Raw genomic sequence first — 23,495 nt, 5'->3', positions numbered from 1 at the left:
CAAGAATGACTTTGTACGGAACATTTCTTCTTCATGCATGGAGGGATTTTGATGTAACTTGGACCAAATGTTCACCACCATGAGGCACCCTTGTTTTTAGAATTACGTCCCTTTGTTGTTACTATAAATAGATTTTATTGTAACTTTTTTATTACTGGCGGTAGAGAAAAATCGAGACCACTTTTCTGTGGTACAGCATGCATGTTACATCCAATTTTTAGGTGTATTTTGACCTATCTCTACCTGGTAAAGAGTTTCTTGTGGACTTATATTATATAGATTTTTTTTTTTTTTTTTTTTTTTTTTTTTTTTTTTAAAGATTAATTTCCCTTTGTTGTTACTATAAATAACTTACATGATAACATTTTTATAATCAGCCAAAAAAATTCAATATGAAAACAACTATAGGTTTTTATATATATAAATTTTAATCCAAGTGTTTTGTTATAGCATATTGTATATATAGTACAATATTGTTTATACAACATTGACAGATATCAGTTCATTATGTTATACTGCAGTAGAGAAAATTAGGTGCCTTCCAGTAGGGGACTTTGTATTGCATGGCAATACTTCATTCACTTGTTCCAATTGTTAAAAACAAGACTGTAGGGGACAAGGTCACTTTTCCCTGTACCAACATAGTTGGGACTTCAAAAATCTGGTTAGAAACAGTTAGCCAGATTTCAAAAAAATGTCACGTAGTGACATTGGATGACCTTCTTAAAACATTTTTAATCCCCCGCCACAAGTGGCGGGGGGTTATAGGAATGGTCTCCGTCCATCCTTCCATCCGTCTGTCGGTAACACTTTCGTGTCCGCTCCATATCTCCTAAACCCCTTGAAGGATATTCATGAATCTTGGGTCAAATGATCACCTCAATAAGACGATGTGCAGAACCCATGAGTCAGCCTTGTTGACTCAAGGTCAAGGTCACAACTCAAGGTCAAAGGTTTGAGCCTTCCATTTTGTGTCCGCTCTATATCTCCTAAATCCCTTGAAGGAATTTTATAAAACTACTAGGTTAAATGATCACCACATGAAGACGATATGCAGAACCCATGAGTCAGCCATGCTGGCTCAAGGTCAAGGTCACAATTTGGGGTGAAAGGTTTGAGCCTTCCATTTTGTGTCTGCTCTATATCTCCTAAACCCCTTGAAGGATTTTCATCAAACTTGGGTCAAATGATCACCTCATCAAGGCAATGTGCAGAACTTATGAGTCAGCCATGCCAGCTCAAGGTGAAGGTCACAACTGAAGGTCAAAGGTTTGAGGCCTTCCATTTTGTGTCTGCTCTGTATCTCCTAATTCCCTTGAAGGATTCATATGAAACTCAGGTCAAATGATCACCTCATCAAGGCGATGTGCAGAACTCATGAGTCAGCCATGCCGGCTCAAGGTCAAGGTCACAACTCAAGGTCAAAGGTTTTAGCCTTCCATTTAGTGTCCGCTCTATATCCCTAAACCCCTTGAAGGAATTTTATAAAACTCAGGACAAATGATCACCTCAATAAAACGATGTGCAGAACTTATAAGTCAGCCTTGCCGGCTCAAGGTCAAGGTCACAACTTAGTGTCAAAGGTTTGAGCCTTCCATTTTGTGTCCACTCTGTATCTCCTAAACCCATTGAAGGATTTTCATCAAACTTGGGTCAAATGATCACCTCATCAAGGCAATGTGCAGAACTTATGAGTCAGCCATGCCAGCTCAAGGTGAAGGTCACAACTGAAGGTCAAAGGTTTGAGGCCTTCCATTTTGTGTCTGCTCTGTATCTCCTAATTCCCTTGAAGGATTCATATGAAACTCAGGTCAAATGATCACCTCATCAAGGCGATGTGAAGAACTCATGAGTCAGCCATGCCGGCTCAAGGTCAAGGTCACAACTCAAGGTCAAAGGTTTTAGCCTTCCATTTAGTGTCCGCTCTATATCTCCTAAACCCCTTGAAGGAATTTTATAAAACTCAGGACAAATGATCACCTCAATAAAACGATGTGCAGAACTTATAAGTCAGCCTTGCCGGCTCAAGGTCAAGGTCACAACTTAGTGTCAAAGGTTTGAGCCTTCCATTTTGTGTCCACTCTGTATCTCCTAAACCCCTTTAAGGATTTTCATCAAACTTGGGTCAAATGACCACCTCATCAAGAACTCATGAGTCAGCCATGTCAACTCAAGGTCAAGGTCACAACTCAAGGTCAAAGGTTTGAGCTCTGTATCTCCTAAACCCCTTGAAGGATTTTCATGAAACTTGAGTCAAATGATCACCTTATCAAGACGTTGTGCAGAATTCATGAGTCAGTTCAAGGTCAAGGTCACAGCTAAAGGTCAAAGGTTTACCCTTTCACTATCCATAACAGTGGCGGGGGATTTACCTGTCTTTCAGACTGCCTTGTTCAAGTTGTTTTGATTGAGCAAGAAAATAAGGCCATCTGAATTTAGGTTCTTCCCAATATGATGTGATATACAATGTATATTGGAAATTTAAAAAAAAAAAGAAACAAAACTGCTGACTTTCTTTTTGAAAATGATTATAAAAAAATATTTCCTGGGTTACCTTCTACTAAGAGTGCTCTTAATTTTTTATTCATCAAAAGACATGGCTGCTAGAGTAAAGAAATAGTAAATCTTCAAACAACATCTCCTTAACCTTTAGCCTGCTGCTGGCAAATCGTTTTGCTTTTGCAACCAGTGCAGACCAAGATCAGCTTGCACAGACGTGCAGGCTAATCATGGTCTGCACTGTTTGCTATTCAGTCAGTAAATTTTCAGTGAACATCCCTTTGAATAACAAATGGCATTGTCCAAATTGAATGATGGAAAATTCCATTTTAGAAATTTAGCAGGGTAAAGGCTAAGCATTAATGAGATTTTGTAATGATTTCACATAATTGCTTCTAGGGTTATCCTTTACATGGATTTTTCAGTTTATTCAGATGTCAGAAAGCGTTGCTATTAGATGGTAATGGTCACTTTTCCTGAGGAAAAATGCTGCTGAAAGGTCTCTTTAGTGGACCGTTTTACAAAGATTGTTCACATTACGTGATTTGTTACAAACATGGTTGCTACTGGGCAGGGCTAGTTTCCATATACGTTTTTATGCACGTTTCAGCTATGAATTTCAAGTAAGAGATCTTGGGCTGTCTTGTTTAAATAATATTTATTGGTCTTTTTTAGGTTAAAATGCTCTTAGGGTAATTTAGCTTTATAACAGTATTTGAACAAATATTTCAGGAAAAACTCTGCTAGCTCAGACTTTAGCACGTGTATTAGATGTACCGTTTGTGATCTGTGATTGTACGACTCTAACATCGGCTGGTTACGTTGGTGAAGATATTGAATCTGTGATATCTAAACTTCTTCAGCAAGTCAATGGCGATGTGGACAAATGCCAGCGAGGTACATGATTCTCACAATACAAGCAAATAATTTCTAAGTTTGAGAAAACTCATAATAAAGGATTTGTACTTAAGTCATAACATAACATCAGATTAGAGAAGGTAACTACCCAAGAAGATTTAAGGGGAACACCCCAAATTGACTGATAAACTGAAGCAAACATAGAAGCAGTGAACACAAGTGAAACAAAAACTAAATTGTCTGTTTCCTCAAGAACTGATAAGGCAGGCAAAATATGACTTTCATTTGTTAAAAACTATTTATCATCGATATAGAACATGTACACTTTCTTTATGGCTTACAGTTAACAGTTGTGTTATAAGTTGTTCTGAGGCCCTATCAGAATGCATCAAACTTAAAAATGCATAAATTTTGTCCTAGAAATTTTATGTCCTTAAAGGATGGTAACTGCAGACATATTAAGTTTTGGCATTTTAGCAAGTTACTTTCTCTCAGTGAGGATAACATTTGATATAAATTGTTTAGCTGACAGTGAGAAATAACAAACAAATTAAAACTGATCTTACATATTAAAGTGGAACTGACCGTGAGAAATAACAAACAAATTAAAACTGATCTTACATATTAAAGTGGAACTGACCGTGAGAAATAACAAACAAATTAAAACTGATCTTACATATTAAAGTGGAACTGACCGTGAGAAATAACAAACAAATTAAAACTGATCTTACATATTAAAGTGGAACTTCTGAATACAGAACCTACCAAAAACCAGAAACAATTGGAAGATTTTCTGTCCCGATTTTCCTCCTTTTATTTTCTATATAGACCATACTTCTAAATACAGGGGCCTCCATGGCTGAGTGGTTAAGGTTGCTGACTTCAAATCACTTGCCCCTCATCGATGTTGGTTCGAGCTTCACTCGGGGCGTTGAATTCTTCATGTGAGGAAGCCATCCAGCTGGCTTACGGAAGGTGGGTGGTTCTACCCAGGTGCACGCTTGTGATGTAATAATGCACGGAGGGGCACCTGGGGTCTTCCTCCACCATCAAAGCTGGAAAGTCGCCATATGACCTATAATTGTGTCAGTGCGACATTAAACCCAACAACAATAAAAAGTTACTTCTAAATACTGGAACTTCAAAATTCTGAACACCGGGCGATATTTTCGAAAAATTTGACTTATTTCAGTACAGTTTTACTTCCAAAAACTGCATGGCATGAGCAAGTAGATATTTGTTCGAATGCAAATCTGAGCCTCCAGGAAAATTTCATGTGTGATTCCATTGTTTACCAATTAGCGATGACCGATTATTTTTACACGGATGAGAATCACAACCTGTCAATGAAAGGATCAAACACCGCTGAAGATCGTGATAATTAGAAAATGATCTTTCATTAAAGAAATGACTTAATCTAGCAATTTAAATTTTGATATTTACATCAGACATATTCATGAACTTTTAATTTTAATTGTGGTATCATACAAAGCGAGAATTTAGTGAAGAAATTAATTAGCCAGCGTGAAGATTTAACTTAAGTCCGTGGTTTGATTAATTGGTCGTAATTGGTCAGACTGTTTCCTAAACTGTCCAAACTTCAAAGCGAAATGTAAAAAAATGAGTAATCCTTTTAAAATCACAGCATTTTACACAGTCTTCATCATTTCCAAAATTAAAATAACTTTGACAATGTAGAAACATCGTAAAACTAAAAATAACTCGCCAGTCTGAACTTGCGCTGAATCAAAGAGAATGGCTTATGGTATGCAGTTGCATTTATCCAAATCAATCTTTACTTCAAATACCAGAAACTTCCAAAAACCAGACTTTTCTTCTGGTCCCGAGGGTGTGCGGTTTAAGGAAGTTGCAGCCTGTGTTACAGTAGAATGTTGCTATATTCATTTCATTTCATCATATGAATAGTATTTCCAATGCGTTACTCATTTTGAAGCATTTCTCTGACTGTTCAGAGGTACTTCACTGCAGATTGGAAAACATAAAGAGTTATTTTCATGAAATATAATTTTAACAAGTTGAACTACTTTTATGATGCCTTTATTGTTGCAAACAACGTAAGGGAGTAATTTTAGATAATCACACAAATTGTCAACTATTAGTATTAAATTGACATAACTTGTGCCCGTGGAGACTTTTGATACAAACTATAACTGGTGTAATCCCTAAATCAATGAAAATACAGGAGTTGACCATTTTGCTTAAGATATTTTTAGATGGTCATTATTGAATTATCAGATATTTCTGTTTTTATAAGATGAAGAAATATATATTAGCACACAAAGCTGTCATTTAACATTGAAAAAAACAACTGAAAAGGCAAATTTGAGATTTTTAGATACCAGCTCTGCATGTATTTCATGTTTCAGAGAGGCCTGAATTTTTCAGGGATAGGCCATTTTGACAGTCCATGGTCTATGATTTTTTAGCTTGACTATTCGAAGAATAGGGGAGCTATCCTACTCGTCCTGGCATCGGCATGAGCGTCACACAAATGTTAAAGTTTGCGTACCACCCCAAATATTTTCAAAGTCCATTGAGATATTGCTTTCATATTTTGCATACTTGTTTACCATCATGACCCCAGTCTGAAAAAAGGAGGAGGCAACTCTGTCGAGCATTTTGACTGAATTATGGCCCCTTTTCGACTTAGAATATGCTTATTGTAATGTTAAAGTTTTACTCATTGCTTATATTATACTATCAAGCACTGAGAATAGTCGAGCACGCTGTCCACTGACAGCTCTTGTTGTTGTCCAAAGTCACTGTTGTGTTCACTCAGGGAACGTGCTTGTAAAATCTTCTATTGTATCAACTGAAAATAAGATAGGACTAAACTAGACTTCTATTAAAATTGCAACAGAAAAATTTATGGGATTGATGTGTAATGCTATCTTCTTTAGGTATTGTGTTTTTGGATGAAGTTGACAAAATAACAAGAGAAAAAAGTATGAACCTCTTGAAAGACGTTGGAGGAGAGGGAGTTCAGCAGGCAATGTTAAAGATGTTGGAGGGCACAATCGTTAATGTTCCAGAGAAAAACAGGAGAAATTTACACGGAGAGAAGGTGCAAGTGGACACTACAAATATCCTGTTTATTGCTGCTGGAGCATTTAATGGATTAGAAAATTTTGTTAAGAAACGAAAAGATGTAAAGGTAAGAAGTCAAACAAGATAAGGATTTAATTTTGAGGGCGAAAAAAATGTGTTTTTTTTTTTTCAGATTTTTTTTTTAGCTCACCTGTCACAAAGTGACAAGGTGAGCTTTTGTGATCGCGCAGCGTCCGTCGTCCGTCCGTGCGTGCGTGCGTGCGTAAACTTTTGCTTGTGACCACTCTAGAGGTCACATTTTTCATGGGATCTTTATGAAAGTTGGTCAGAATGTTCACCTTGATGATATCTAGGTCAAGTTCGAAACTGGGTCACGTGCTTTTGAAAACTAGGTCAGTAGGTCTAAAAATAGAAAAACCTTGTGACCTCTCTAGAGGCCATATATTTCACAAGATCTTCATGAAAATTGCTCAGAATGTTCACCTTGATGATATCTAGGTCAAGTTCGAAACTGGGTCACATGCCGTCAAAAACTAGGTCAGTAGGTCAAATAATAGAAAAACCTTGTGACCTCTCTAGAGGCCATATTTTTCATGGGATCTTTATGAAAGTTGGTCAGAATATTCACCTTGATGATATCTAGGTCAAGTTCGAAACTGGATCACGTGCGGTCAAAAACTAGGTTAGTAGGTCTAAAAATAGAAAAACCTTGTGACCTCTCTAGAGGCCATACTTTTGAATGGATCTTCATAAAAATTGTTCAGAATGTTCATCTTGATGATATCTAGGTCAAGTTCGAAAGTGGGTCACATGTCATCAAAAAGTAGGTCAGTAGGTCAAATAATGAAAAAGCCTTTTGACCTCTCTAGAAGTCATATTTTTTATGGGATCTGTATGAAAGTTGGTCTGAATGTTTATCTTGATGATATATAGGTCAGGTTTGAAACTGGGTCAACTGCGATCAAACACTAGGTCAGTAGGTCTTAAAATCGAAAAACCTTGTGATCTCTCTAGAGGCCATACCCTTGAATGGATCTTCATGAAAATTGGTCAGAATGTTCACCTTGGTGATATCTAGGTCAAGTTTGAAACTGGGTCACGTGCCATCAAAAACTAGGTCAGTAGGTCAAATAATAAAAAAACCTTGTAACCTCTCTAGAGGCCATACTTTTCATGGGATCTGTATGAAAGTTGGTCTGAATGTTCATCTTGATGATATCTAGGTCAAGTTTGAAACTGGGTCAACTGCGGTCAAAAACTAGGTCATTAGGTCTAAAATTTGAAAAATCTTTTGACCTCTCTAGAGGCCATATTTTTCAATGGATCTTCATGAAAATTGGTCAGAATTTTTATCTTGATGATATCTAGATCAAGCTCAAAACTGGGTCACGAGCTCAAAAACTAGGTCACTTTGTCAAATAATAGAAAAAACGACGTCATACTCAAAACTGGGTCATGCGGGAACAGGTGAGCGATTCAGGACCATCATGGTCCTCTTGTTCTATTTTGAATTTTAAAAACGAAATGCATGGGAAAATATTTGCATTTGAATTTAATTGCATGGATAGATGTTACTAATAAATCCATGAAAATAAGTCTTCATATTATTAGAACTGAAGTAATAGTAAATATTCCCTCCTAAAAATTGTCCCAATCTCATAGGAAATCTTCCCTCTGCACTGCAATTTACCACCCCACTCACCCCTCAAATTACTCATTATAAATACCACAGTTTTTGAGATGAATTGTGAAAACTGACATTCGTGCTTAATAGCTAGAGTTCTGGTATTGTCCTTTGTCCTGAACCATGCTTATACAGACAATATTTACTGAAAGATTTAGGACAAGTTTAATAACTAGCCAGTCCAAACAATTATCTCCAGAGTCATGGCCCTTTAGATAGTCACAGTTGCAATGATTGACAGTGTCCACTTAATGTTTTAGATATTAGAATTAATTCACTGTGACATTTGTATGGTATGACTTTTGAAATCCTGTTTTAAAGATAATAATAATATGAGCCGTGCCATGAGAAAACCAACATAGTGGCTTTGGGACCAGCATGGATCCAGACCAGCCTGCGCATCCGCGCAGTCTGGTCAGGATCCATGCTGTTCGCTAACAGTTTCTCCAATTCCAATAGGCTTTAAAAGTGAACAGCATGGAGCCTGACCAGACTGCGTGGATGCGCAGGCTGGTCTGGATCCATGCTGGTCGCAAACCCACTATGTTGATTTTCTCATGGCATGGCTCATATTTTATGTTAAAGTGGAATTATGCACATTTTTCAAGTAAAAATCCAGATGAAATAGATTTGTGTATAAGAAGGATGGAGGAAATTATAGCTTTTAACCCAATATACCAAGCTCTTCCAGTTACCAGTACGAAATAATAAGTTTCCAAATATGACTTCTTATTTTGACTGGGGCAGTCTTTTTAAGAAAAGTCAAACTGCACACAGGAGTTGCTTCCCTTCAGCTTCAGACATATCTACCTATAGGTGCCTAGAAGATTTAAGAAAAGAACTATCATTTTAGTAGTCCGATTTCTTTATTTCAAAAGCATCAGCTTCAAATACTTACGTGGCATTATCATTAATTTAACACATTTAAATGCACAGCAACAGAAAATTGCTTTTATAAAACATTCACCAAAAACACACTATGTGCAGAAAGATGCGAATAATGCCACTTTAAATAGTAGTTCTGTATCTTTATTAAAGCTTACCATTACATGTTATGTATATGGCTGGTCAGACTCACTTACATATTTACAGATAGTGGAATAAAGAGGCTATACCATAATGTCATACCCTATTACTGTAGAATCATTATAGAAAACACTTTACAAAATTTGCTGCAAAATGTTTTTCCCATTGAAATGGAATTATTTCTTTAAAGGTATATTAGACCTAAATCATGAACACTTACTACATATAGTTATATATGAAATTAACAAGATTATAATTATGTATTGATAGTACTATGCAGTAGGTTTAAAATAGGTCACACTGTGTACATGTTGAACTAAACATGTTATGGATGCGTACAGTCACTAAAAAACTTGAATTTGTATTAACAGTCAACAGTTACTGTAACTGCATGAAATTTATTTATGAATGTAACTCTACACAGACAATTACTGGTAATTTGAATTTTTAGTAAAGTTGGGACATTTGATGAGGATTTCCTACATTTGAAGTAAATACCTAAATGTAGAATATTTTAATGAATGATGCCCATCTGATATCTTTAAAACAAGGTAGTTTACATGAATATATGAGCCGCGCCATGAGAAAACCAACATAGTGGGTTTGCGACCAGTATGGATCCAGACCAGCCTGCGCATCCGCGCAGTCTGGTCAGGCTCCATGCTGTTGGCTTTTAAAGCCTATTGGAATTGGAGAAACTGTTAGCGAACAGCATGGATCCTGACCAGACTGCGCGGATGCGCAGGCTGGTCTGGATCCATGCTGGTCGCAAACCCACTATGTTGGTTTTCTCATGGCGCGGCTCATATGTTGAAGTTTGCAGTGTTGGTCTTAAATAACATGTTTTGCTTTAACCTCAGTTAATGAAGAATTTACTATGGAAAACAAAATTTTTAGTCCATTTCTGTTATTATTGTATTGGTTCTGTCTAATTGCTTAAAAGATACTTAAACTGTGTTTAAACATGTTTAGATGATACATATTTGATGCATACTGTAAAAGACTTACAAAACTGTAGTCTACTTTATTTACAGCAACTTGGTTTTGGGGCACCACACAAGAAAGTGAGAAGTTCACAAAAAGAGCCACAAACTCTGCACCAGGCACACAGTGATAAACCGTCAGTTAAAGATGAAAATGAGGAAAAAGATAGATTGTTAGAAACTGTTGAAGCTTCCGATCTTATAGACTTTGGTCTCATTCCAGAGTTTGTAGGCCGCATGCCAGTAATAGTCCCCTTACATTCATTGACGGAGGAAATGCTAGTTAGGATATTAACGGAGCCACAGAACTCCCTTGTCAAACAGTTTCAGCAGTGCTTCTCTCTAGATGAGGTTTGTATATGTTTAGTCACAGCTTCTATCCCGTCTAAACAGTGGACTGAAGCCCAATAGGAGTGGCCGCATTCAGAGCTCTATGTATAGATCTAGTATATGTTATAGAGTTGGGTATTTTTACATCACATATAATAAATACGATGTGAAAATACATTTACGGTGCATTTATTCATATTATATGCACTTACATTTGTGCATAGACCAAAAATCCCTGAAGAAGGTAATAAGAATATAAATATGTTTCATGTGTATTAGCATGGAGGTAAAATAAGAGATACTACCTCCATGATATTAGTTGCAAAATTTATATTGAATGTTGTGTAATATGATATTTATCAAGTATAATTGTGGCTGTACATAGAGGAAATCCGATATCTGTACTAAACAGACATATTTTAATTCTTCCACGGCAGAATTCATTCAGTGACATGATTTGAATTTATTGCGCATACTAAACATATATAAGAAGCTAAAGGGAGTTAATGTATTCTGTTTGTTTCAGTGTCAGCTTGAGTTTACAGATGATGCTTTGAAAGCTTTAGCTCACATTGCTATGGAGAAACATACAGGAGCTCGAGGCCTCAGATCTGAAGTGGTTTGTACATTTAAATAATCTGTTACAATCAAATTATGTGTTGTTCTGTTAATAGGTATTTTTGTGCCCCTTCTTGAGAGGTGAAAATAAACTAAAATGGTATTAGTTGTAACACTAAACACTTAGGAGCTAATAAAAAGGTAATTAAGAGATATTTTACTTAACCTCAAATTTTCTGTTAATAATCAGTTAAAAAGTATGTCACAAATTACATTTGCTCAGTGAAGCTGAACTGTTTTTGCCTTATTGTGCACTCAGTTTTTCCTAGTTTTCATCCAGTTGAAATAAAATGTATACATCATCAACATGAAGAGGAGATGGGCATATTGTTGGAACTTCATGCCTAATTTTATGCCCATTTTGGAAAAAAATGATGTGTTATTTGATGATGTGTGCATCTCTAATATGTTTATGTATGTAATAGTTCAAAACAGGACTGGTTGCATTGCGCAGATGCACTTGGTTTACATATTTACCAGAAAAGAAAAGAAGACAACTACACATTACAGATTCTCTGTATTTTTCAGGAGAAGTGTTTGTTGATGCCGATGTACGAGCAGCCAGGATCAGATATCAAAACTGTGATTATTAATGAAGATGTAGTAAGGAAAAACTCACCAGCTATTTATATACATGATACAGATGATGATGATGTAAGACAAACACAGTCCTCTAATGTATGATGAGCGCATGGGTAAAACAGAATTTTGGACTGGTTCCAGAGAAGTTTAGACTGGCTCTGCAGAAAGCAGAATTTTGACTGGTTTTGGTTATTTCGTGGGTTTGACAACTGCAGAAAATTTTTTAACAGAAATTGATTTGACAGGATTATTTGAAAGATTCCTAAGACTTTAAAGTTTTGTTCTGCAGTATTTTCGACTAGTTCTGCAGTTTGGATTTTGCCGCAACTCAGTAGAACTGAATCTACATAACTAGAAACCAGACATATATTAAAACAAAGATTACAACATAGCTTTAAACTGCAGCTGGAGATCCTGTCAGATGTAAGATAAAGACATTTGTGAGATTTATCTGTATATCGCATGGTTTTGAGTTTAGGTCCTCTGGCAGGCTGTATGTTCTCCATGACAATTTGATAAAAGACATTGTGTCTGAAATTATTCATTGCCCACCTCTGATTCATTTGGGGAAGTTGGCAGTCACATGTGGAGAACAGGTTTGAACTGGTGCAGAATCCAGGAACACTGATTAAGTTAACTGCCCGCCATTACATAAGTGAAATACTGTTGCAAAACGGCATTAAACCCAAAACAAAAAACAAAACAATCTGATATAATACAGACTTTTGACTGTATTCGTTGGAGGATCTGTTAGTTATTTATCACAGCTTTTGAAAGAAATTCAGAGCTTCAACTGTCATATTCTTGTGTTAAATTGAATATGAATTTGACATGTTGTACAGACATTTGATTTTATTAATACATTTTGGACTAAAAGGGATGTGGTGCAATGACATTTTTTTATCAAAATTAGGTCTAATATTTGGTAGCACTGTAAGACATTGACATTTGGATCTGGAAAAAAAAAGTACATAAAAATAGAGTAATTCCATATGTGTATTTTTAAGATTCTTGAATACTGGACTTGGTATTCCCATATTTTTGCTGGTGCTCATAAACCTTGTCTTACACACCAAGGTGTAAGATATTCACATGCTGCATTTTGTGAATGAATACCTGAATTCATATGCTGCTATAATCAATTGCGGGCATTTGTTTTATTTTTTTTTGTTGAATATTTCAAGACTACAATATGCTAGAAAAAGAATCTTATCATTGGATGCAGTTGTTGATTGAAATATGCAGCTCTTGAGTAACTTATGTGGTAACATGGCAGAGCCTCATAACAACGTTACTGGATGAACCAGATATTTCAATCCACATCTTCAACCAGTGAAAGATTTTTATAAGGTTCCATTCAAACACACTCCATTAAGTTGATGATGCTGGTCATAGTAGGAGTAATACTGAGACGTTTTGTAAATTTTAAATTTTTTTTAATTAAACCTTTTGCCTGCTGGTGGCAAGTGATTTTGCCTTTGCGACCACTGTAGACCAATCAGCCTGCATGTCCGTGCAGTCTGATCATGGTCTGCACTGAACGCTATTCAGTCAGTAAATTTTCAGTAAACACCCCTTTGAATAATAAATGGTACTACCCAAAGTGACTGATAGACCAGTCCATTTTAGAAATTTAGCTGGGTAAAGGTTAATGATCCAAAAGTCTGGATTATGTGTGATGTTTAATGCTGCTTATCAAAGTTAGCTAAGACAGCAGGTTATGCTGGTAGGCTTTACGTTTGAGACAATGCATTTAGTGTGTTTAATCAGTGTGGTTTTCAGGAGATAATCTGCTAATGATATGCACATAATAATTTAAAAGCACAATATTGTAGTTATTACTAATTCTTTTAAAAAGACTTTTGTCTACATGTTCACTACTTAGAAAAATGAATGACAAAACATTATCATTTGTGAAGTGTTTAATTACACAACAAAGGCAAGAAATTGGAATAGACTTTACACACACTAGTGTATCCCAGTTTTGTTAACTAATGAATCAGTACTTTATGAAGTACAATTTTTCTACTCAAAAAATGTAATGATTTTCGTATATATTGAATGGCACCTAGGTTTTTAGATAATTATTTCATGATGATATTATATTTGTGTTTGGCTATTTAAGACTTTTGTATGTATATAATTTTGTTAAGCTATTTTGTTATTGTTATTATAATCTTGACAGTTTGTGTTTTCACAACAATATTTTCACTTTAAAGATGAAGCCTGAGGTAGCAGTAATTTTCTGAATTAAAAGAGAAATTTAAAAATTCTGTTACTATTTGTAATAGTTTTTTTCAGGGGAAGTCATTTTTTCTGTTCATAGAAATTTAAAATTATTTTGAATCTACCATTACTTGTAATGACTTAGACATCCCTAAATAGTGAAGTTCATTTCAAAAATCACGATATACTTTTCCCTTGTAGTCGGTGTAGATTTTCAATTTTACAAACAGCATTTTAGAAATGTATGCTATATGTGCAGGTGTTGGAGATATTAGAAATGTTATGATTTCGTATTTGTATAGGTATGCATACCTGTAAGATTTCTTTCTAAAAAAATATTTCAGTAAACATTTTAGGTGTCAAAATTTAGAACATCATATTCAACTGTACTCGTAAATGCAAACCTGAACATTTTGAACACATGTTATAAAAACTTGTAGAAAAAACTTATTGTGAATGATTTCATTGACGCACAAGATAACTTAATGGCTCATTATGCCTTTGTTTGTAATGTGGCTGCCACATTTTTATGCCTCCACTTCGGTTGTGTCGCACCTAGCTCCAGAAGTATTTGACATAGAGTCACAAAACTTTACAGGAACGTTGGTCAGCATGTGTAGTTGTGCACCTGGGGTTTTGCGTCCGGATTCATTCAGTCATGTAGGAGTTATGGCCCCTGACTTTGTAAAAATTGTCATTTTATTGTTGTGTCGCGCCTAGCTCCAAAAGTATTTGACGTAAAGTCACCAAAGTTTACAGGAATGTTGGTCAGCATGTGCAGTTGTGCACCCTGGGTTTTGTGTCTGGATTAATTCAGTCATGTAGGAGTTATGGCCCCTGACTTGGTTAAAAATTGGTCATTTTAATGTTGTGTCGTGCGTAGCTCCAAACGTATTTGACGTAGAGTCACAAAACTTTACAGGAATGTTGGTCAGCATGTGCAGTTGTGCACCTGGGGTTTCGCATCCGGATTCATCCAGTCATGTAGGAGTTATGGCCCCTGACTTAGTTAAAAATTGGTCATTTAATGTTGTGTTGTGCGTAGCTCCAAAAGTATTTGACCTAGAGTCACAAAAGTTTACAGGAATGTTGGTCAGCATGTGCAGTTGTGCACCCTGGGTTTTGTGTCTGGATTCATTCAGTCAGATAGGAGTTATTGCCCCTGACTTAGCTAAAAATTGGTCATTTTAATGTTGTGTTGCACGTAGCTCCAAAAGTGTTTGACCTAGAGTCAGTTTACAGGAATGTTGGTCAGCATGTGCAGTTATGCAGCTCGGGTTTCTGGTTAGGATTCATTCAGTATTGTAGGAGTTATGGCCCCTGACCTAGGAAAAAATTGTCATTTTAATGTCATGTAGTGGGGGCATCTGTGTCCCATGGACACATTTCTAGTTTGTTATAACCATAAAATAGGTCAAAAAATTGAATATCAGTAAACATAGCAGAAAATATTAGTGAATCCATTGTTTATGATTACCTCCCCTTATGGCTTTAACTGAATAAGTTCAGGTGTAATATTGAAAATGGTGATTTTCTATTCAGGTAATTAAGCATTTCATGTAAATTGACAGTTGCTTTAACTTAAGCAGACAGTAATTGTAACGTATAAGGATTTTGTGTGCATATACATACACTTAAGAAATCTGTCATTTTTAGCTCACCTGTCACAAAGTGACAAGGTGAGCTTTTGTGATTGCGCAGTGTCCGTCGTCCGTCGTCTGTCCGTCCGTCCGTGTGTGCGTCCGTAAACTTTTTGCTTGTGACCACTCTAGAGGTCACATTTTTCATGGGATCTTTATGAAAATTTGTCAGAATGTTCATCTTGATGATATCTAGGTCAAGTTCGAAACTGGGTCGTGTGCGGTCAAAAACTAGGTCAGTAGGTCTAAAAATAGAAAAACCTTGTGACCACTCTAGAGGTCACATTTTTCATGGGATCTTCATGAAAGTTGGTCAGAATGTTCATCTTGATGATATCTAGGTCAAGTTTGAAACTGGGTCACGTGCGGTCAAAAACTAGGTCAGTAGGTCTAAAAATAGAAAAACCTTGTGATCACTCTAGAGGTCACATTTTTCATGGGATCTTTATGGAAGTTGGTCAGAATGTTCATCTTGATGATATCTAGGTCAAGTTCGAAACTGGGTCACGTGCCTTCAAAAACTAGGTCAGTAGGTCTAAAAATAGAAAAACCTTGTTACCTCTCTAGAGGCCATATATTTCAAAAGATCTTCATGAAAATTGGTCAGAACGTTCACCTTGATGATATCTAGGTCAAGTTCGAAACTTGGTCACGTGCCATCAAAAACTAGGTCAGTAGGTCAAATAATAGAAAAACCTTGTGACCTCTCTAAAGGCCATATTTTTCATGGGATCTGTATGAAAGTTGGTCTGAATGTTCATCTTGATGATATCTAGGTCAAGTTCGAAACTGGGTCACGTGCGGTCAAAAACTAGGTCAGTAGGTCTAAAAATAGAAAAACCTTGTGACCTCTCTAAAGGCCATATTTTTCATTGGATCTGTATGAAAATTGGTCTGAATGTTCACCTTGATGATATCTAGGTCAAGTTCGAAAGTGGGTCACGTGCCCTCAAAAACTAGGTCAGTAGGTCAAATAATAGAAAAACCTTGTGACCACTCTAGAGGCCATATTTTTCATGGGATCTGTATGAAAGTTAATCTGAATGTTCATCTTGATGATACCTAGATCAAGTTCGAAAGTGGGTCACGTACCTTTAAAAACTAGGTCAGTAGGTCAGATAATAGAAAAACCTTGTGACCTCTCTAAAGGCCATATTTTTCATTGGATCTGTATGAAAATTGGTCTGAATGTTCATCTTGATAATATCTAGGTCAAGTTCGAAACAGGGTCATGTGCGGTCAAAAACTAGGTCAGTAGGTCTAAAAATAGAAAAACCTTGTGACCTCTCTAGAGGCCATACTTATGAATGGATCTCCATAAAAATTGGCCAGAATGTTCACCTTGATGTTATCTAGTTTAAGTTTGAAACTGGGTCATGTGCCATAAAAAACTAGGTCAGTAGGTCAAATAATAAAAAACCTTGTGACCTCTCTAGAGGCCATACTTTTCATGGGATCTGTATGAAAGTTGGTCTGAATGTTCATCTTGATGATATCTAGCAAGTCAAGTTTGAAACTGAATCAACTGCGGTCAAAAACTAGGTCAGTAGGTCTAAAATTATTAAAATCTTTTGACCTCTCTAGAGGCCATATTTTTCAATGGATCTTCATGAAAATTGATCTGAATGTTCACCTTGATGATATCTAGGTCAGTTTCGAAACTGGGTCATGTGCGGTCAAAAACTAGGCCAGTAGGTATAAAAATAGAAAAACCTTGTGACCTCTCTAGAGGCCATATTTTTCATGAGATCTTCATGAAAATTAGTGAGAATGTTCACCTTGATGATATCTAGGTAAAGTTCAAAACAGGGTCACGTACCTTCGAAAACTAGGTCAATAGGTGAAATAATAGAAAAACCTAGAGACCATATTTTTCAGTGGATCTTCATGAAAATTGGTCAGAATTTTTATCTTGATAATATCTAGGTCAAGTTCAAAACTGGGTCACATGAGCTCAAAAACTAGGTCACTATGTCAAATAATAGAAAAAACGATGTCATACTCAAAACTGGGTCATGTGGGAAGAGGTGAGCGATTCAGGACCATCATGGTCCTCTTGTTTATTATGCTCCCCGAAGGGAGAACATATAATTGCCGCTTTGTTCGTCCTTCCATCTGTTTGTCAGTTCGTCCGTCACGCTCTTGTCTGGAGTATAACTTGAATAGTATTAATGGCATTTGATTGAAACTTCACATATTCATAGAGGCCATTGAGACAAAGTGCAGTGTCAAAGAATCATAACTCTACCTTACCTAGTTTTTGAATTATCTCCTTTTATTATACAAAATAAGGCTTGTCCGGAGTATAACTTGAAAAGTATTAACGGAATTTGATTGAAACTTCACATTATCATAAAGGCCATTGAGACAAAGTCAGTGCAGAATCATACTTCCTACTAGTTTGATTCCCCTTATATACAAATAGCTTCGAGTATAACTTGAAAGTATACGGAATTGATTGAAACTTCACATAACATAAAGGCCATTGAACAATTCAGTGTCCAAAATCATAACTCTACCTTACTAGTTTTTGAATTATCTCCTTTATTATACAAATAAGCTTGTCCGGAGTATAACTTGAAAAGTATTAACGGAATTTGATTGAAACTTCACATAATCATAAAGGCCATTGAGACAAAGTTCAGTGTCCAAGAATCATAACTCTACCTTACCTAGTTTTTGAATTATCTCCTTTTATTATACAAAATAAGGCTTGTCCGGAGTATAACTTGAAAAGTATTAACGGAATTTGATTGAAACTTCACATAATCATAAAGGCCATTGAGACAAAGTTCAGTGTCCAAGAATCATAACTCTACCTTACCTAGTTTTTGAATTATCTCCTTTTATTATACAAAATAAGGCTTGTCCGGAGTATAACTTGAAAAGTATTAACGGAATTTGATTGAAACTTCACATAATCATAAAGGCCATTGAGACAAAGTTCAGTGTCCAAGAATCATAACTCTACCTTACCTAGTTTTTGAATTATCTCTCTTCATTATACAGAATCAGGCCTGTCCAGAGCATTACTTGAAAAGTATTAAATTAAATGGCATTTCATTGAAACTTCACAAAATGATAGAGGCCATTGATTAATGGGAAGTACAATGTTAAAGAACCATAACTCTATCTTACTAAGTTTTTGAATTATCGCCCTTTATTATACAAAATTAGGTTTGTCCGGAGCATTACTTGAAAAGTATTAAAAAGTATTAATGGCATTTCATTGAAACTTCACAAAATGATAGAGGCCATTTTTCTTGGGGGGGGGGGGGGGGGGGGCGGTCTTACACGTTATTTTCCCATATTGAGGCAAGCACTTGCATCGAGGAGCATCATTCGGTTTAACCGATTCCTTGTTTTAAGAACTTATGAAGTTTGTTATATAAGATAGACCATGTTTATTATGTTTTGTATATTACTATTAAACGTGTTGATGAATTTTGATGATAGATATGTTGAATTGTGAAAATATGATAGTAAAATAAACATGTTGACTTGAATAAATGTGTCTTGTGATATGTGCAGAAATAGGCAGAATTTCTGGTTTGACCATTGGGAAAACAGATTCAGTAAGAAAACCATTATTTTTGTAAGTTATACAGCCATATGTATACAATACATACTCAAAAGATACTAAACCAAATATTGGAATTATAGGAAGGCTTTTCCTATAGAATGTGTTGCTCCTTGGTTAGATAAAAAAAGATTTTTCCACAATTTGAAGTGATGCTTGGGAAATGCCACTCGAGAAAAAAAAAAGAGGAACCAGTAAACTCTCACTCTAAATATAGACAATGGTTTTGGTACCAAACTTGAATGTGGTAAACATTTATGCTGAGTCTCATTCTCATGAGACATGGTCAGAATGGGTTTTGTTGTGCATTAGGTAGCCAGGACAAATAATTTAAAGACCTTGTGATCTTCAAAAAACCTGGTCAGAATGATTGTCTCAAATCTCAGTCATGATTTGTAACTCGGTAACCTGAGGTGAAAAACTGGTCAAGAGGTCAGGTAATAGGAATAGGTTTACAACCTATTGGCCTTACATTTACGCGATCTTCATGAAACCATGTCAGAATGTTCTGATGAAACTGAAGTGAAATTGGAAACTTTGTTATAGGTCATATGGCGACTTTCCAGCTTTGATAGTGGAGGAAGACCCCCAAGTGCCCCTCTGTGCATTGTTTCTTCACGAGCGGGCACCTTGGTAGAACCCCCTTCCTTCCGTAAGCCAGCTGGATGGCTTTCTCACAAAGTCATGAAGAATTTAACGCCTCAAGTGAGGCTCTAAACCACATCGGTGTGGGGCAAGTGATATGAAGCCAGCGACTTTAACCATTTTGCCACGAAGGCCCCAAAATTGGAAACTGGGTCCTCTGGGGTAAACACCAGAACAAGTGTGAGATTAAAGGCGTTCTAAGCTCCCCCCCCCCCCCCCCCCCCCCCCGCTTTTTTATTCGAAAATGAACAAGTATTTCAAAAGAGAAAATTATTTGTCAAAATTAATTTTTCATATAGTCGATGTTCTCAGTTGTTTTCTTTATTGATGTATTTTAATTCAGAATGTTTTATTATACACAACAAACAAGAGGGCCAAGATGTCCCTAGGTCGCTCACCTGAGTAACACACCATAACAGTGTAAACAAGTTTTACCTAGTGATTTCATGGAGACAAATATTCTGACCATTTTTCATTAAGATTGGACCAAAAAATGTGGCCTCTTGAGTGTAAACAAGTTTTTCCTTTGATTTGACTGGGTGACCTAGTTTTTTACCCCACATGACCCAGATCTGAACTTGAGCTAGAGATCATCAAGATAAGATCATCAAGACAAACATTCTGACCAAGTTTCATATAGATTGTTTAACAACTGTGGCCTCTAGAGTGTTCACAATATTTTCCTTTGATCTGGCCTAGTAACCTAGCTTTTGATCCCACATGACCAAGTTTCGAACTTGACCTAGAGATCATCAAGACAAACATTCTGACCAAGTTTAATAAAGACTGAGTTACAACTGTGGCCTCCAGAGTGTTCACAAGCTTTTCCTTTGATTTGACCAGGTGACCTAGTTTTTGACCCTATATTGCCCAGATTTGAACTTGACCTAGAGGTCATGAAGACAAGCATTCTGACAAATTCTCATGAGTTTCAAACTTAAATTGTGGTCTACAGTGTTAACAAGATCTTCTACTGATCTGGCCTAGTGACCTAGTTTCTGACCCAACATGACCCAGTTTCGAACTTGACCTAGAGATCATCAAGACAAAAATTTTGACATAGATCCATAAACATTGAGTCACAACTGTGACCTCTAGAGTGTTCACAAGCTTTTTCTTTGATTTGTCCGGGTGACCTAGTTTTTGACCCTACATGACCCAGATTCGAACTTGACCCAGAGATCATCAAGACAAACATTCTGACCAAGTTTCATAAAGATGAGTCACAACTGTGGCCTCTAGAGAGTGTTCACAAGCTTTTCCTTTGATCTGGCTTAGTGACCTAGTTTTTGACCCTATATGACCCAGATTTGAACTTGACCTAGAGATCATCAAGACAAACATTCTGACTAATTCTCATGAGTTTCAAACTTAAATTGTGGTCTCCAGAATGTTAACAAGATTTCCTTAGATCTGACCCAGTTTTGAATTTGACCTAGAGATCATCAAGACAAACATTCTGACCAAGTTTCATAAAGTTTCACAACTTGGCCTCTAGAGTGTTCACAAGCTTTACCTTTGATTTGACCTGGTGACCTAGTTTTTGACCCCACATGACCCAGATTCGAACTTGACCTATAAGCTTCATAAAGATTGAGTCACAACTTTGGCCTCTACAGCTTTTCCTATGATCTGGCCTACTGACCTAGTTTTTGACCCCACATGACCCAGGTTCGAACTTGACCTAGAGATCATCAAGACAAACATTCTGACTAATTCTCATGAGTTTCAAACTTAAATTGTGGTCTCCAGAATGTTAACAAGAGTTTCCTTAGATCTGGCCTAGTGACCTAGTTTTTGAACCAACATGACCTTGTTTTGAACTTGACCTAGAGATTATCAAGACAAACATTCTGACCAAGTTTCATAAAGTTTCACAACTTGGCCTCTAGAGTGTTCACAAGCTTTACCTTTGATTTGACCTGGTGACCTAGTTTTTGACCCCACATGACCCAGATTCGAACTTGACCTATAAGCTTCATAAAGATTGAGTCACAACTTTGGCCTCTACAGCTTTTCCTATGATCTGGCCTACTGACCTAGTTTTTGACCCCACATGACCCAGGTTCGAACTTGACCTAGAGATCATCAAGACAAACATTCTGACCAAGTCTCATAAAGACTGGGTCCACTGTGGCCTCTAGAGTATTCACAAGGCAAATGTTGACGGACAACGCACGACGGACGCCGGACAATGACGGGTCACAACACCTCATCTTGAGCACTTTGTGCTCAGGTGAGCTAAAAATACACATTCTGACATGTCTGTACTGAAGGAGATAATTATAATGAAATATTGCTTAAAAGAATGTACAACAGTAGATTCTTTTTTTACCAAAAGAAGTGGTAAATAAAACGGTATAACTTAATTGTAAGTCTGAAAACTCATAAGTTAAGAATAATTCTCAAGTTACACATGCAGGAATCATCTTTACATTATGTGCAAATGATGCGACTTCTGGGTCTTTTTAGCTCAATTTGATGCCCATTTAGGATTTATGTTATTAGTGAAAAAACTTTAAAGACGTAAAAGTTTTATAGTAGGTTTTGGGCTCAGGTGAAATGTTTACAAATAAATATCTTATTTTTTTACATAATTTTATCCCATTCCACAAAGCATGGCATTTTTCTGCATGTTATAGAAACCTTTTCATGTAAGTATGCTTATTTACTAAAGCTTTCTGTTCTGTTACACTGCCCACACTATCTGACTATTTTCTTTCACTGTAAGCCCCTTTTTGGTAGATTGCAAATGCATTAAACCAATTTAGTTTGACTCTGTACAAGTTTATCGACTGAATATTCCTTTCATTCCCAAAGATAATAATTATTTATCAGCTTACAGTTATTTGTCATTAACATTATTTGCTGATTTATGAAACATTTACGTCAACATGGATATTTAGCAGTTTATCAGTATCTGTGTCTTACAGAGTTACTTCCCCTTATTAATGCTGGGATGTTGGGTTCAGAGTTTTGCTTGGTTCTTTCTAAGCTTCAGTGGGTGTATTTACTACTCCTATGACAATAGCAGACTTCTAAGTGACATTTGGTGAATTTCTCCTTGCAATTAAACTCTGTGTTGTTATATTGTCTGGCCTTTGTGATCAATATAAATATAACCCAAAGTGGTACACATAATACCGGAGAGCTCATGAGATTCTCACCGAGCACTTGGGTTTAAGAAAGGTTTGTGCCCTATAGGTGCCTCACATGTTAACCGAGGAGCAAAGGGCCAATAGGGTCAAATGTGCAAAAGAGACGCTGAAACTTCTCAAATTTAGATGATAATGTTACTGCTAACAGGTGACCGTAGACCAGCAACTGCTAAAAGAACTGGTTTTCAGGGGAATGTGTACGCAAGCATTCTAGGGGGGTTTGGGGGCATGCTTCCCCGAAAAATTTTCGTTTCCTAGAACCTTCTCGTTTTTGGTGCAATCTGTGAGTATTTTCACAAGAAATAGTTTCAAAAAAAAAACGTGTTAAATACCACGGTTTCATGTAATAACATTTATTTTTCAAAGTGGATTTTTGGACATTACAAGCGATTGTCACTTAAATCTTTTTCGTTTCAAAATGTAGAGAAAACATTTAAATGCTCACTTCTGCGATGTTTTTCTAATGACGTTTCTCAAAAAAAAATTAATTTCACAAAAAATGATATTTCGGCCTGTTAAATAATGTTAACTTAAATTTAGTAGTATAACTTTAATTTGTACAAAGTCGTGTAATAATATTATATGCATATTATTCTG

General features: G+C 36.3%; 1 protein-coding gene across 1 annotated transcript in view; it reads left to right on the top strand.

Moving 5' to 3' along the window:
• Positions 1 to 16,608, top strand: part of LOC123566271 (ATP-dependent Clp protease ATP-binding subunit clpX-like, mitochondrial) — a 35,780-nt gene extending 19,172 nt beyond the window's left edge. The window contains exons 8-12 of the mRNA XM_053550067.1: positions 3,232 to 3,396; positions 6,279 to 6,532; positions 10,171 to 10,470; positions 10,976 to 11,068; positions 11,596 to 16,608. Of these exons, the coding sequence (XP_053406042.1) occupies positions 3,232 to 3,396; positions 6,279 to 6,532; positions 10,171 to 10,470; positions 10,976 to 11,068; positions 11,596 to 11,751 (968 nt within the window). The 3' untranslated portion in view covers positions 11,752 to 16,608. The remainder of the gene's footprint in view (positions 1 to 3,231; positions 3,397 to 6,278; positions 6,533 to 10,170; positions 10,471 to 10,975; positions 11,069 to 11,595) is intronic.
• The last annotated feature ends 6,887 nt before the right edge of the window (positions 16,609 to 23,495 follow it).

Source organism: Mercenaria mercenaria, chromosome 8 (genome assembly GCF_021730395.1).
Source record: "Mercenaria mercenaria strain notata chromosome 8, MADL_Memer_1, whole genome shotgun sequence".
Classification (NCBI taxonomy): Eukaryota; Metazoa; Mollusca; class Bivalvia; order Venerida; family Veneridae; genus Mercenaria; species Mercenaria mercenaria.
This window is presented reverse-complemented; position numbering and strand designations above follow the sequence as displayed.